This window comes from Ceratotherium simum, chromosome 29, assembly GCF_057802395.1.
Source record: "Ceratotherium simum simum isolate JZ-2026a chromosome 29, ASM5780239v1, whole genome shotgun sequence".
Taxonomy (NCBI): Eukaryota; Metazoa; Chordata; class Mammalia; order Perissodactyla; family Rhinocerotidae; genus Ceratotherium; species Ceratotherium simum.
The window spans coordinates 37,473,045-37,487,861 of NC_141928.1; the positions used below are offsets into that span (position 1 = coordinate 37,473,045).

At 41.1% G+C, this 14,817-nt stretch overlaps 1 protein-coding gene across 6 annotated transcripts in view; it reads left to right on the top strand.

Moving 5' to 3' along the window:
- Window positions 1–7,634: 7,634 nt before the first annotated feature.
- ZCCHC7 (zinc finger CCHC-type containing 7) overlaps window positions 7,635–14,817 on the top strand; it is a 244,601-nt gene continuing 237,418 nt past the window's right edge. Inside the window, exons 1-3 of one of the 6 annotated variants that reach the window (XM_087419462.1) lie at window positions 8,526–9,277; window positions 10,677–10,741; window positions 12,567–13,197. In XM_087419462.1, the coding sequence (XP_087275588.1) occupies window positions 12,588–13,197 (610 nt within the window). In that variant the 5' untranslated portion in view covers window positions 8,526–9,277; window positions 10,677–10,741; window positions 12,567–12,587. The other 5 variants (XM_087419460.1, XM_014782004.2, XM_004423227.3 and 2 more) reach the window with 5 other exon arrangements.

The following is a 14,817-nucleotide window of genomic DNA, read 5'->3' on the forward strand; positions in this document are numbered from 1 at the left end:
TCAATCTTTTAAAATTTATCTGTGATTTATAAAAAATGTATTGTTTTAATTTCCATTTATCTATCAGAAAGATTGATTATCTCACGTTAATCAGCTGTTTTTAGTTCTCTGTCTATAACTATCTGTTCAAATCCGTGGCTCTTTTTCTGTGGTGGCATTTAGTTTTCTAATTGACTTGTGGGAACTCTTTACCTATTATGGGTGATATCTTTTGATATATGTGAGAGAAATATTTTCTCCTACTCTGTCTTTTAATTTTGTTTTTGTTATCCTTCTCCTTAAAGTATTATATTTCAAAATATTTTTTCTAATTCATTTATAATTTCATTTATCAGTCATTTATTTTTTGAATGATATGAGGTAGGCTCTAACTTCACGTTTGCAGTTTTTTCAGCACCGTTTATCAAATATTCCATCTTTTCTCCACTGATTTGAAATGTTATCTTTATCACACCCCAAAATATATGTCTATTGTTTCTGACTTTTTGATGTTTATTCCCACTCCAGTCCCACACGAGACCCATTTTAGTCCTGATAGTCTGTGATTACCCTGCTGATCCTCACTCGATTGCAGTTCTCCTCGTGGCCTACAGCTACTTTCTTATTTTTATAGATACATGGGATTTATCCTCTGCCACCCAGTACAGCTCCTAGTAATCTCTGCCCACTGCTTTCCTGGTCCCATTTCACACAATTCTATCCTGTTCTAATCTGGTCAAGATTTGCCCAGGCAGTCTTTGAAGACAGGAAGCTGGAGACTTTGATAACACTACTGAAGCAGAATCAGAGTTTGTGTCTGTTAAGCAGCCTGGAGCTTGCTTTGGGTAATGTTCAGTCAAATGTGTAGACTCCCTCTCTGTGCTAAAAACCCAGGCAGGCAATAAAACCTCTCACTGTTCCTGCACAGCTGAGCACAGGCACAGAAGAGAGATAGTCAGAGAGTAAGTTCTGAGAGCAACAGCACAGCAGAGAGAAACAAGCCCTTCTCAAGAGAGGCATTGAACAGTCTGAAGAAAATGTGTGGTAGTTCCAGGACTTTAATAGATCTGTCCCATAGCAAAGCAAGAACAGAGATTGCTAGGGCCATGCAAATGTAGTTGTTGAAGACTACATAGAAAGTGTGAAGTTTGAGGTACTGCTGATAGGGAGACAGAATCTTCTGCAATTAATAGATCTGATACAAGAAATACACTGCACAAATGCAGACTGGTATCAGTCATAGAAGAATATCAGATCCAGAATGAAGGCAGAGGAAGAAGACAGGGACTCTATCAAGATAGAGACAGTCCTTTTAAGCCCCACCTTGCTAATGGTTTCACAAATTTAGTCAGAAACAATGGATATTAGTGGTTGAAACACAAAGCGTAACATCTATAATTTATTGTATAAAATTGTGCTTAAGTTGACTGCTGTAAACTGTATATAACTCATTTGACAGGGTGATCTTGATTATTTTCAATTAATTTTTTTCTGTTGTCAATCTAAAGTCCTGAGTGAAATAATTCACGCTAATGTCGTTACAGAGACATGTCTGGACTGAAAATTGCAGGCACAATTCTGGAGTCCGGGACAGGCAGGTAAAGAAAGCTGTTCCCTCATAGAATGAGATCTGAATAAGATCCGTCCCTGTATGAGGACGCGCATCCCTGCATGCATTAGAATCTGGAGGTCCAGGGCTCATGGGCATCAAAATAAAGGCATGCCTTTTGGAGTATGCAGCTTCTCATCACATTACTGATGACATGCTTCGAGATTTCTTGTATGGAATCTGATGCTTCTTAAATAAATCAGAATCTCAATAGTTTTGCTAGTCAATGTTCATTACATAGTCACTTAGATCTAAGCCTTGAGGAATACAATTTCAACTAGGAATAATAACAAATGAGAATAGAGTCCTTGCAATACTAGCTCCTTGTCCCTAGGATTTTATTGTAATGAGAATATTATCATTTATACAGTTTAATTTATAGTATATATTTTTAAAATTTCACGATTTTATAAGGAAAAGCAGTCTCTAAGAAAAATTAAAAGCCATCTATATGAATGTCCAAATTTTCAAGAATGAGTTCATAGCCTAGATGAAAATTGTGTGCTCTCTCCATCACCTTGCAATTTGAAGAACTGCAAAATCATGAATAATAAAAAAGGATGTTAAACTTTTCAACAAATCCAGATGGGTACCAATGTCATTGAGAATTCCTGAGAATCACCTTGATTGCTGCTTCAGATTCGGAGCCTGAATTGAATATCACTTACCAGCTGCAACATATGGGCATTAAGTGACAACAGTTTCTATCATTACATTTTAAAATTGTACAAACATTGTCTATATTTGCGGCAAATGAAAAGCATCCAAACTTCAAAGGGTAACATTCATTCATTTCACTTCCCAGCCTCTATTTCTGCCTCAACGTTTCAGACTTTAGTGCAACAGAAAGAATTATGGATTGTGAACTGGAAGCCAGTGTTGATACCAACTTTTGCTGGAAACTTGCAAATCACTTCTCCATTTTGGGCCTTAGTTTTCCCTTCTGCAAAACAAGGGAGTGGTAGGAGATGTCCCATTCAGCCATTATTCTAGGGTTTCTTATTCTACAGTCACTGAATGAAGATAAATTGCCAAGGAAATGACTGAGCAGCCATAATAACTCAAGTTATTTCTTGCAAGGCTTGAGGCTGGATATAAAGAAAGCTTAAAATCTTCACTTCCAATATTAGGTAGCACAGAAATGTGTCCATCTGTGCGTCGCACTGTTCATCCCCCTTCTCTCTCCTGTCTCCCTTTCTCCCCAACCATGTTCTCCCAACCAACCTGGACACTCAGAGACACTAGCTGTTTCTCAAAACACGAGACTCATGCTTGTCAGTTTTTTTTCCTTTGCTCATCCTGTTCCTTTGCCAGAAGATTCCTCTACCTTCCCTATCTGGTAAACTCTTATTTATTCTTTTTATTTTTCCTTTTAATTTTACATTTTGACATAATTTCAGACCTAGAGAAAAATTACAAAATTAATACAAAGAATTCTCGTATACCTTTTACCCAGATTCCCCAAAAATGTTAACTTTTTACCACATTTGTGTTATCATTCTCCTTTCTCTCTCCCTCCCAACATGACTGTTTTCCAAACCCCTTGAGAATCAGTTTCAGATACTTACTCCAAGTACTTCAGTGTGTATAGCCCGAAAAAACAAGGATATTCTCTTATATAACCACAATATAATATAAAAATCAGGAAAATAACATCGATACAGCACTGTCATCAAATCTAGATTTAACTGGATTTTGCCAATTGTCCCCAAAATTTCCTTTAAGGCAAAAGAAAATCCCGGATCACGCACTGCATTTATCATGTACCATGTCTCTTTTACTCTCCTTTAGTGTGGAACAGTCCCTCAGTCTTTGTGTTTTATGACATTGACAGTGACATTTATGACACTGACAGTCCTTTTGCCATTAGAAAGCTGGACATTTTTGAAGAGATGGAATTAGGTATTTTGTAGAACGTCTCTCAATTTGTGTTTGTCTGATAATTTCCTCATGACTATATTCAGGTTATGCACTTTTGGTAGGAGTACCACAGAAGTGATGTGATGTTCTTCTCAATTAATCCCATCTCACTTTTTTTTTAAGTGAAAGTCCCTCCTCATCCCTCCCCACTCCCACTACCCCCCCAGAGGTATCCTATTTGCCCTGTGTATTTACATACACACATATCCATTTAGACACACATAGATCCTTTAAAACTGTAACAACGAGTACAAAATACACCTATTGCTCTGCAGTTTGCCTCTTTTTCAGTTAATTGTATGTCTTGAAGGTCTTTCCATGTCAGTATATATAGATTCACCTCATTCTTTTAAAGTGGCATAGTTTTTTTTTTAAAATAGTTTAGATGTATCCTTGTTTAGTTTATTTCCTATTGATGAATATTTATGTTGTTTCCATTTTTTCTATCACAAACAATCTTTGTACATACATATAAGGACATAGCTCATTTACAATCGAAGGATACCATCAAAGAGCTCCCCTAAAAGGCTTTTCCAATTTGTATTCCCATCCACCATGTATGAGATTATTTGCATCTTTCAGATTATTAATGATGGTGAGGACCTCTTATAGTTCACAGCCTTTTGGATTTCTTCTTTGAATTGCCTGTTGGTGTTCTTTGCTGTTAGAAAGCTGGATTGTTGGTTTTTATTTACTGACCCTTATTTGGCCTCCCCCTCTGCAGAAGAGGGCTTCTCTACTCCCCCTAAGCAGGCAGCTGCTCCCTCCTCTGCTGTCCCACCACATTGTTCATACTGCACCCAGGCCTTCACTTGGCAGACGTTCCCCACTGAATCCACTCATTCCACAAGCGTTCACTGAGTGCACACTGTGTGCTCTGCCTCAGGTTAAGTGCCAGGTGGACAGACAGGAGCAGGTCGTCATAGTCTCCACCCTCAAGGAGTTTAGTTCTGAAAGGCGGCTTTGGGCATAGAGAAGAGTGTGGGTTTTGGACTCAGACAAGACTTGGGTTTGAATCCCAGTTCTGTGATTTAGAGAAAGTCACATGACCTTGCCAAGCAGCAATTTCCATACTAGTGAAATGGGCTAACACCTACCCTACAGAGTCATTTTGAGGATGGGACAGAGACGACACATCTAAAGTGGCTAGCAAGGGGCTGTTACATAGTAGGCTCTCAGTGAATGAATAGTAACGGAAAAGCAACTGGTAAGAGGTCAAAATGATTAGTTAGTTCCAAGAGGTTCTAGGTACTACTTATAAACTGGAATAAAAGAAAGGAGGAAGCTCCTCCCTCTGCAATAGAAGGATAAGGATGAGTAATATGTGCTACTTGCCCAGAGCCTGTTATGGTATATCCCTCATTTTACCTGCCCTTTGCAGGGGGTTTCTGCTTTCTTCTGGCCCCTCACCCCCATTCAGCTGCTCATCGTTGATGTAGTACTGTCACTGCCCTGAGGAAAACAGGCGCTTCCTTCCTGAGATAAATGGACTCTTTATTTATTTATTCATTTTTTTTGTGAGGAAGATCAGCCCTGAGCTAACATCTGCCAGTCCTCCTTTTTTTTTTTTTTTTTTGTTTTGCTGAGGAAGACTGGCCCTGGGCTAACATCCATGCCCATCTTCCTCTACTTTATATGGGACGCCGCCACAGCATGGCTTGACAAGCGGTGTGTCAGTGCACACCCGGGATCTGAACCGGCGAACCCCAGGCCGCCGCAGCGAAGCGCACACACTAAACGGCTTGCGCCACCGGGCCAGCCCCTAAATGGACTCTTTAGAACATTCCCTGTAAAAGAGGCTTCAAGATACTTGTGCATGCTGCCACCTATCATCTCAGGAAGTGCGGACCAGACAGCATGAGGTGGAAAGACAAATACTATGTGTGTGTGGCTTGAGGAGAGACTCACAGCCTTGGATTACAGACACAGCTCCGCCTCTTGGCAAGTCTCTTCCCTTCTTGGCTTCAGTGTCTCCAACACTGCAATGGGAGACTGGATCTTCACGAGAACTCACTATGTAAAGGCAGGGGTGGTGTAGACATACTCTCCTTAGTCAGAAATCTCTGTATCCTTGGGGCCTCTGCAGCTCTTTATACCCATCTTAATATCATGGAGCATTCCAGTTATCTAGGGTCATGACAGGTTTCCCCACTGAACTGACAGCTGGTGGATCCACATTTGGTTCTTGGTTTCCTAGAGCCTAAAGGGAGTTAGAGCTCCTTGTTCCTTTAACACCTTTATTGAGTGCTTGCTGTCTGCCAAGCACTATGTTAGCTGGTAGAGAGACAAAGATAAAACGTCAAAGCTTCTGCCTTCAGGGAGTCCACAATCCTGCTGGGATACAACTATAAGACAAACACAATATAATTGCCTTGATGGAGGTCTGTCCAAAGTGTAGGGGAGCCCAGGGGAAGGAATCCCTGTTCTGTCTGGCTGAGTTGGAAGGTTTCCCTAAGACCCAGGGCTTGAGCATAGTAAGGTGAATAGCACTGTGTTACATGGACAGGGAGAAGGCGGTGCGAATGTCCTCTGTAAAGGCACAGATGTGGGAGAGCATAGAGTATTGTGGGAACTGCCCAGGACTCAGCATGGTGGTGAACAGGTAGGCGGATGTCAGCTCATGAAGTGCCCTTCACGCCATCCAAAGGACTCTAGGTTTTATAACATAATCTAAAGGGGGCTACTAAAGCATTTTGAGCATGGGAACAGTAAATCTTTGTTGAATGCATGAGTAATAGGTGAGAGGATTGGGCACAGTCATTAGGAGCATTTCCTAACCTTGTGGCCTTGGGCAAGTTACTTAGCCTCTGATTTTGTTTCCTTTTTTGTGAAATGGGAATGAAAAACATCAACCTCAAAAGATTGTTAAAATTTAAAAGGGTTTATATATAGCACACTTATAGGAGTAAGCCTGGCACTTGATAGAAACTCAATAAATTATTTTTTTCAAGATAACATTTGTTCTACACTATACACATTACCTAAACAATCTAGTAATCTCTGTGACCCATTTCTTAGCCTGTTTCCTCCTCCGTGTAGAGGATCCTCTACAATTGGATCCTCCAATTTTACCTTTTCATTATACTCTGTCCTCTTTCCTAGCACTACCATAACGTTAATTAAAATTTCTAATCATTTTCCTCGCCAAACTCTTAGACAATAACCAAATTACCTGTATTCTATTTTCCCAGCTAGACTTTGAGCTCTGTAAGACCAGAGACTTGAAACAATTTACTAGTATATCCACAGTTGCTAGCACTGCCTACCTCTTAACAGATGTTCAACAAATGTTGACAAAAACAATGTCAAGCTTATCCTTCAGGACTGTCGCCAAAGGCCAACGAATTCATATAGCGCTTGGTTATTTGCAAAGTTGTACAGACAGATTTATTATTACTAAGTATTAAAATAAGGTGTGAGAAAAGGAACTGAAGCCATAAGCTCCCAACACAGCCCGTAGCCTCCAGAAGCTTCTAAGGGACAGTATTAACTTCAATTTTTAGCAAGAGCGCAGCTCTTTAAGGTTCACAAAGAGTTACATCTGTTCCCTTGTACTCTAGAAAGAGAGCTGCAAGGGGCCCAATGTGAACTAAGTTCAACTTCAACCTAGAGGTGGAAGGGACCTGCCTAATGTCACCTAGCGCAAGGCAGAAGAAGCTAGAAGCCAGGCGCTCTCAAAGATGCTTCTCTCTCGCTGGGGTTCGGGTCCGCTAGTCAAGCCGCTTGCCACTACAGCCCTCGTCCCCTACCTGAGCCTCAGCAGGGCTTCCACGGCACGTGGCCCGGAAGAGAGCGTCCTCTGAGGTTGGGGGAGGAGGAGGCGGAGCCGGTCTTGAAACTCGCCCAGGGGCATCATGGGAGATGTAGTTTTTCTTGCGGGAATAGAAGGGCGCGAACTCTCCCTGGTTTTGCAAGGTAAGTAGCATCTCTCCCATGCAAGTCATTCAAGCAAAGTGTCCCCCATCACAGATGCATCCTAGGTACCTCTGAAAGAAGCCGTGAAGGGGAAGGAGCAAAGCAAGGAAAGCAAACCAAAAGATTATCAGCGGGGAAGAGAAAGGGTTAACAGTTGTTACGCATGCGTACAGAGGGCCCGGAGGCTAAGCAGGGACGGAAGACGACTCCCGGGAGCTGTGTTTTCCCCGGAAGTGCCTTAGTTCCTCCCGGGTCCGCGCGGACGCGCTTTCCTTACCTCATTTGTGCTCGCCCCTCCCCGTCTCTTTACGCGTTTTGATTCCTGGTTGGTGCTTCCTGGTCGCAGCGGCGGCAGTGAGTATGTGTGTGACGGACCCCGAGCCGGCCGCGGCCGGGGGACCCCTGCCCGCCCTCTGCCTCGTCCGCTGGGCTGTAGAGCTAGCGCGTGGCCTCTTGCCGGCCGCCGCGGCCCCGTCTGCCCCCACTGGTGGCGGGGCGCGGCTCGTGGCCCCTCAGGCGCTCTGCCCCACGCGGCGCGGCTGGCCGGCTGGGGTGTCCCCTTCTCTGCCCGGCCGAGGCCTGACGCCGCGGCTCGGAAAGGGCTGGGCGCCCGTGGCCTCGTGGGGGTGGCGTTTCTGCCTGTTCTACCGCCGTCACCCCTGCCTGCCGTGCCGTGCCGTGAGGGCGGCCGCTCAGACGATTAGGCGCGGAGGCCGTGCCCCGCCGAGCGGGAGCCGGCCTGCCGGGACCGAGCGGTCCTGGGCCGGCCCCAGCCTCCGCTGGCGGAAGCAGCCGCTGCAGCTGGGGGCCAGGAAGGTGTCGGCACGTGTGCCCCTGCCCCCTGTGAAGCGGGGAGACCTGGGCGGCGTCGGCCGCTTTCCTCGGCGCCGTCCTGGGAGCCGGCGGGGACTCCCAGCGCGCAGAGCCGCCGCCGACCGGCAGGCCCGAGCCCCGCCGGGCCCCCCGCCGGCTCGCCGGAGACCCCAGAAGTCTCTGCTGTGGGCTGAACGTACCTGTTTCAGATGACAGGGGTGGATTAGATCTTTTAGGCTCAGTGCACACAGCAGCTTCTCAGAGCCGGTTTTTCTATGTATAAAATGACAACGTTCAATTTAATGAGTTTTTCAGGTCCCTTCCAAAACTCCCGACTTTGTGTTTTGAATACTTAGGCTGTCACATCCAGAGACTTGTAAGTGGGCTGTGTGTATATTTCAGACGGTGTTACGCTTTGGGGACAGCTCAGTAGCGCTGTTTTCAAGAGAATCTTAGGGCGGGGAATGAACTGAGGAAGAAATGTGAGGATGGTAAGATCGTTACAAGGGTAGGATACTTAGTAGCGGAAGGAAAAAGGGCTGAGGGAAAGGTGAAGGAAGTGTTTTGAGACAGGATTAGTTGTCAAGAAGACTGTGTATCCCAAGAACGGCTGGACTTGTCTGAATAAATTTAGCATAATTTTCTCCCACCAACATCTTGTATTCTGTCTTCCTATTTTTTCGTGACCATTGTTTCACACGTTTGGATTCTCTACCCAGCCGGATATGCTTCAAAGTCAAAGTCACGTTTAAAGAATGGATAGAAATTTTTAACACTAGAGGCAACTTAAGAGTGTTTTAAATCTGTCACTGTCAGGATAGCTCACTAAGAAATTTTAAGTTGAAAATAAAGTCTATTAATAACTTTCCAGTGAAAACTGGGTTTAAAATAAAGCTGTGAATTTAGTTTAAATCTCCTTGAGATGGATACCTATGTCATCAAGAAGAAACATCTTGCCTAAAAGTTCTTTGAAAGGAAATAAACAGAAGGTCTGGAATGACCAGCTGGTAGACTGTCAGAGCAAAAATATTGGGCTTAAAGGTATAGTAAATTTTGAACCCTTAAATAAGCCTTAAGTAGTGTAGTTTGAAAAAATTCGGTAAATGAGTACTGCTCCCACTTTTGAGTGGTGACAGCCTTTGTAGTTATTCTCTATAGCTGTTTTTTATTTGTTAAGCTATTTTAATTCTTTAGATAGATTTCATTCCCAAACTGATATTTTAGGTTCTTATATAAGAACCATTTTTTTTTTGGTCATGGGATTGCTTTAATCTTTGAATACCAATTTGGGAGGCTTTTGGATGGTAAACTGACGTTCAAATGTGTGCTTTTCCTTCCAGTTAAAATGCCTCTTGTATTTTTTATACTTCACTGGGAAGTAAAATGGATATTTGTGAGGTAAATTTAGGTGTTAGAACCAATGCAAATATAGCTTTGAAGGAAGGTTTTTTAAACCTTGGTTTATTATTTTTAAAATTATTATTAAATTATTTTTTAAATTATTATTTTTAAAATTAAAAAAAAAAATCTTAGTGAATACTTGGCTGAGACTCAAGGAAATGTGAATCCAGTCCTAGCTATGTTCTTAACTAGCTACATAATCCTCGATGGACCTCCTTAGCTCTTTAGACCTCAGTTTCCTTATATGTAAATTGAGGCGGTGGTGTGTGATAATTTGAAAGTTCTCTTCTAGATTTAAAATTCTGTGACTCTCATAGGGACCTTGTGTTATCTAGTTAGGTATGCTCCAGAATTGTGTACAGTGATCAAAAAGCTGAGAAAGCCTTCTGGATCAAGACATACATATATTTATTTATTTCATATTCATCCTCAGAGTATACACTTTTTAAAAAAATAAATTAAATGCGTTTGAATGTAATTAAAGTGGTAACATAAACCAAAACAGCCCCAAGCAAACCTTAACCCTGGCATACATAAACTACATGAATAGAAGAGCAAGTGATGCTGAGCACAATTTTCAAGTACAGAAGGTACAAAATCCTCTTAAAGGCTGTAGGGGCTAAATTGTTAAATTCATTTTTCTACATTTCAGGGAAAGAGATAAACTCTTAGACCCAAGGAAGTCAGTTTTTATTATATTTCTGTAGTTTATTTTTGGCATACATTCACAGGTGTGCCTATGGCTCTCTTCTTAATCCCTTTCCTTTGGGATGGCTCCAAGAGTAGTACAAATTTGTAACTCTGTAATTTAGCTCTTTAATTTTTTCTGTGCTGCACTGGAATTATGTTTTATCTTAAGTCCACACCGGATCCTCAGGATGGATCTAGTGAGGATTTTGAAGGAAGCATAATTCCTTTGACTTCTTTTAGAGTTAATTTACCTATTAAATAAAAAGGAAAGGATTTGTCTTTTATTTGAATTCCTCTGAGGCTAACATTTCAATATAAACTGAGAAGTGCTATGAACATTATTATTCAGACAGCGACATACAACTCGTGTGGCAACAGCGTAGCAGTCTGAAGCACGGTGCAAGAAGGGAACAGGTATATTGTACCTTTTATAAGAAAAAAGACATTAAAAGTTGGTTTCTTTTTTCCCCTGGCTTTATTTAGATATAATTGACAAATAACACTGTGTAAGTTTAAGGTGTACAGCATGATGATTTGGTATACATATATTGTGAAATGATTACCTCATTAAGATTAGTTAACACATCCATCACCTCACAAATTTCCTTTTTTTTTTTCTTTTGCGGGGAGAACATTTAAGATCTACTCTCCTAACAGATTTCAACAAGTATACAGTACAGTATTATTAACTGAGAACTTAATCATCTGTTTCCCCCCTGCTTTGTTGAGATATAATTGACATAAAACGTGTAAGTTAAGGTGTACAACAAAAGTTCATTTCTTTATTAATGTAAAACAAAAACTCCAACATGAGTGTAGTGCATTTTTGGCTCTTATTCATTTGATTCTTGGAGTCAGCTGGTTCTGTCACCAAAACTACTATCTGAACACCCTGACTTTTGGGGCAGAGAACTGGTAAACTAAGAAAATGGCTAGTCTTTCTAAATTATATCTGTAGGGGAATAGAAGGAATAAATTGTCATTGTTATTATTTTGTAGGCTGTCCCTGATTTTTGAACAAACATCAGTTATTTTTCCAGAGCTTTTGTTTTGATCAGTATTCCATTTGAACCTAATTAAAACATCTATTGTGTAGATTTTTGGTTGATGATATGAGAATAGTCAGAATAGTTGGAGACAACTGCAAAATTCATCCCATCATTCTTTCCATATTTTAGGCACATATTAGATTTATCAGGGCTGAAGAACAAATGCCTGTTGATATTATTCATTTATTTATTCATTCATTAATTCAACAGATATTTATAGAGGTCCTGCTAAATACTGGTTACTCTGCTTGGCTCTGGGGATCCGTTGTTTAACAAAGTGCATATAGTTCCTGCCCTTCTGGGGTGTGTGATCTGTGTTTGTGGGAGATTTAACACTGAATTAGCAATTAGTAATGTGGTGTTTTGAAATGTAAAGTGCTATGGAAGCCCATAAAGGGGACACAGTTAGTCTAGTGGGTCAAGGAAAGCTTCCCTGAGGAAGTGATGTTTAAGCTGAGTTGAAGGATGGGTAGGATTTAATATGCTCACAGGTGGAAAATAAAGTGTTCCCAAAGCTAAGAGTTTTGCCTCAATTTTGGGTCCTTAGTAAGTTTGTATTTCACACACATCTTTATAGCTAGCATGGAAGTAAACCAGGTTTATTAGATATTTTTATGTATTTTGGTTAGGATCAGAAGGCCGTGAGATTAATTTTTTAATTGCGAATAAAAATCTACACTCAAACAGTAAATATGATAATTGTTAGCTGTTGTGGATTTTAGTCATAGTTGAAGTGGTATTTGTATATGAGAATGTATATCTGAAACGATGAGATTCAGGACCAGAACCAGAGAAAAGATGAAGAACGGATGGAATGGCAGGAACAACCTAAAATGTTTTCGCTGTTTTTAACGTTCAGGGGAAAAAGTGTTTGGTGTCTGAAGCAGTGGATCTCAGCCTGTTTTTCCTTTCTAACATACCTGCAGAATATGACAGATGCATTAATAACTATGACTCAATTTGTTGGTTGTAATTTTTATTTGAGGTGGTGGGCGTTATTAGAGTAGGTTATAACAGGATTTAGAAATCCTTGAGAAAATATACTCTAAGAGAAAAGGGTATTTTAATATGTCATTGAGAAAAAGGATGCCTTCACAGAAGTTAGTTCTAAGAGGTGATATCATTATGCACTAAATAGGCATGATCTGAGCTTTTAAAATACATTCTTTGTATGACTTTCTCTTTTACAGCATCAAAGTTACTGACTTTCCATGATGTTTGGGGGTTATGAGACTATAGAAGCATATGAAGATGACCTTTATCGTGAAGAGTCATCTAGTGAACTGAGTGTCGATAGTGAGGTGGAATTTCAGCTCTACAGCCAAGTTCATTATGCCCAAGATCTTGGTAATGTCATCAGGGAGGAAGAACATGAAGAGAAGAACTCTGGGAATTCTGAATCATCCAGTAGTCAACAGAATCAGAAGAACTTAATTATCCTTTCAGATAGCGAGGTCATCCAGCTATCAGATGGGTCAGAGGTCATCACTTTGTCTGATGAAGATAGTATTTATAGATGTAAAAGAAAGAATTTTAGAGTCCAAGCAAAAGAAAAGACCCGAGGTCCTCCTGCTTCTCGTCATTGTAATGAGTTGACTGATAAGAAATGCAAGAGGGATACTGAGAAGCCTAAACCCGAAGAGAGATCGGGTACGATCCGAGAGGTCATGATTATAGAGGTCAGTTCAAGTGAAGAGGAAGAGAGCACCATTTCTGAAAGTGATAACTTGGAAAGTTGGATGCTGCTGGGATGTGAAGTTGATGATAAAGATGATGATATCCTTCTCAATCTCGTGGGATGTGAAAACTCTGTTAATGAAGGTTAGTATCATATTGGCCATTTTGAAAAGTAGTGTCATCTTTAATAAGGAAGACTGCTTTTCCTAGACAAAAGAGCAATAGAGTCTGCTCCATTTAATTCCTCACCTTTTTGGTCTTGTTTTTTGGCTTGTTTCTCATGAGACTCTCTTGCCAATGACTACTCTAATGGTGGTCTGTCTGAACATCAGAAAGAGTATGTCAGGGCCGGCCCCGTGGCTTAGCGGTTAAGTGCGTGCGCTCCGCTGCCGGCGGCCCGGGTTCGGATCCCGGGTGCGCACCGAGGCACCACTCCTCCAGCCATGCTGAGGCCGCGTCCCACATGCAGCAACTAGAAGGATGTGCAGCTATGACAGACAACTATGTACTGGGGCTTTGGGGGAGAAATAAATAAATAAAATCTTTAAAAAAAAAAAAAAAAAAAAAGAAAGAGTATGTCAGAATATCAAAGACACTCTGCTTCTGCTGTAAGCAGATTCATAGCTGCTGCTTCCTGTTTGGCTAGAGCCAGTTCTGGACCTGAAATCTTAGTTTCCTTCTCTCTCTGCTTGGTACCACAGGTGAGTACTCCATCCATCTCTGACATTGGTCTGGTGCTATCATTTGGCCAACTCTATTGGAACTGCTGCTTTGTAAGTGATTGCTTACCCAGGAGTTAGCCAGGTAGCAAGCATGGGGAATGTCTGGTACACAAAAGGTATGGAATCATTAAGATTTTAGGAACTCCATTGTCAGTAAGGTAGAAAACTATGAAGAGCTATAAGTCTATAGTAGACTGTAGCAGAGAATGCAAATTCTGAGAGCCATATCATCGAGGATTGAAATTTTGGTATTAGCTTTGTCTCTTCTGTCACATATAGTCATTTCATCTTGATCCTTGTTCCATTAAAAAGTCCTTTCATTTCTCTCCATTTATGCCTAATGCCTAGTCTCTTGCAGTAGTTTCCTGAATGATCTTTTATATCCTCCCTGCATGCTGTTGTTAAACTAGTGGTCTTGAAATGCCCTTTTACTCATGGTACTTTACTGTTGCTCCAAAACCTTTAATAGCGCTCACTTGTCCTCAGAGGAAATGATGACATTGAATGTAGTTCATGCTTTGGAGCCCCAGAGATTGACAAACTTTTTTTTAAGGAGCCAGATAGGAAATATTTTAGGTTTCCAAGCCTTAGCATCTCCTAACTACTTAACTTTGCCCTTGTTGTGGGAAAGCAGCCACAATACTTAAAGAAATGGGATGGCTATTCCAACAAAATCTTATTAACAAAAACGGGTGGCTGGCTCAGGCTGTAGTAGGCCAACCCTGAGAATTTTACAGCAAAAGGAAGAAAAAAAAATAGAATAAGCAGCTAGAACATAGAGCAGAATCAAGTAAAGTTTTGTCAGAATAAGGGAGGTCTGATAGGTTTTCAGGTAGAAGGAAAAAAACTTTTGAAGAAGGAGAGATTAAATCTTTTTGATAGATTAGGGTAGGGGAGCCAAGTAGGAAATGGGATCAGATGTATATGTCTGAGTTAGTCTTAAAGGGAAGAGACACACCTTAGTTGCTAAATTATCAAATGTTCGTATAGAGAGAAGAAAGAATAAATTCAGATGGATTGAGGTGGATGATATATGAGGATG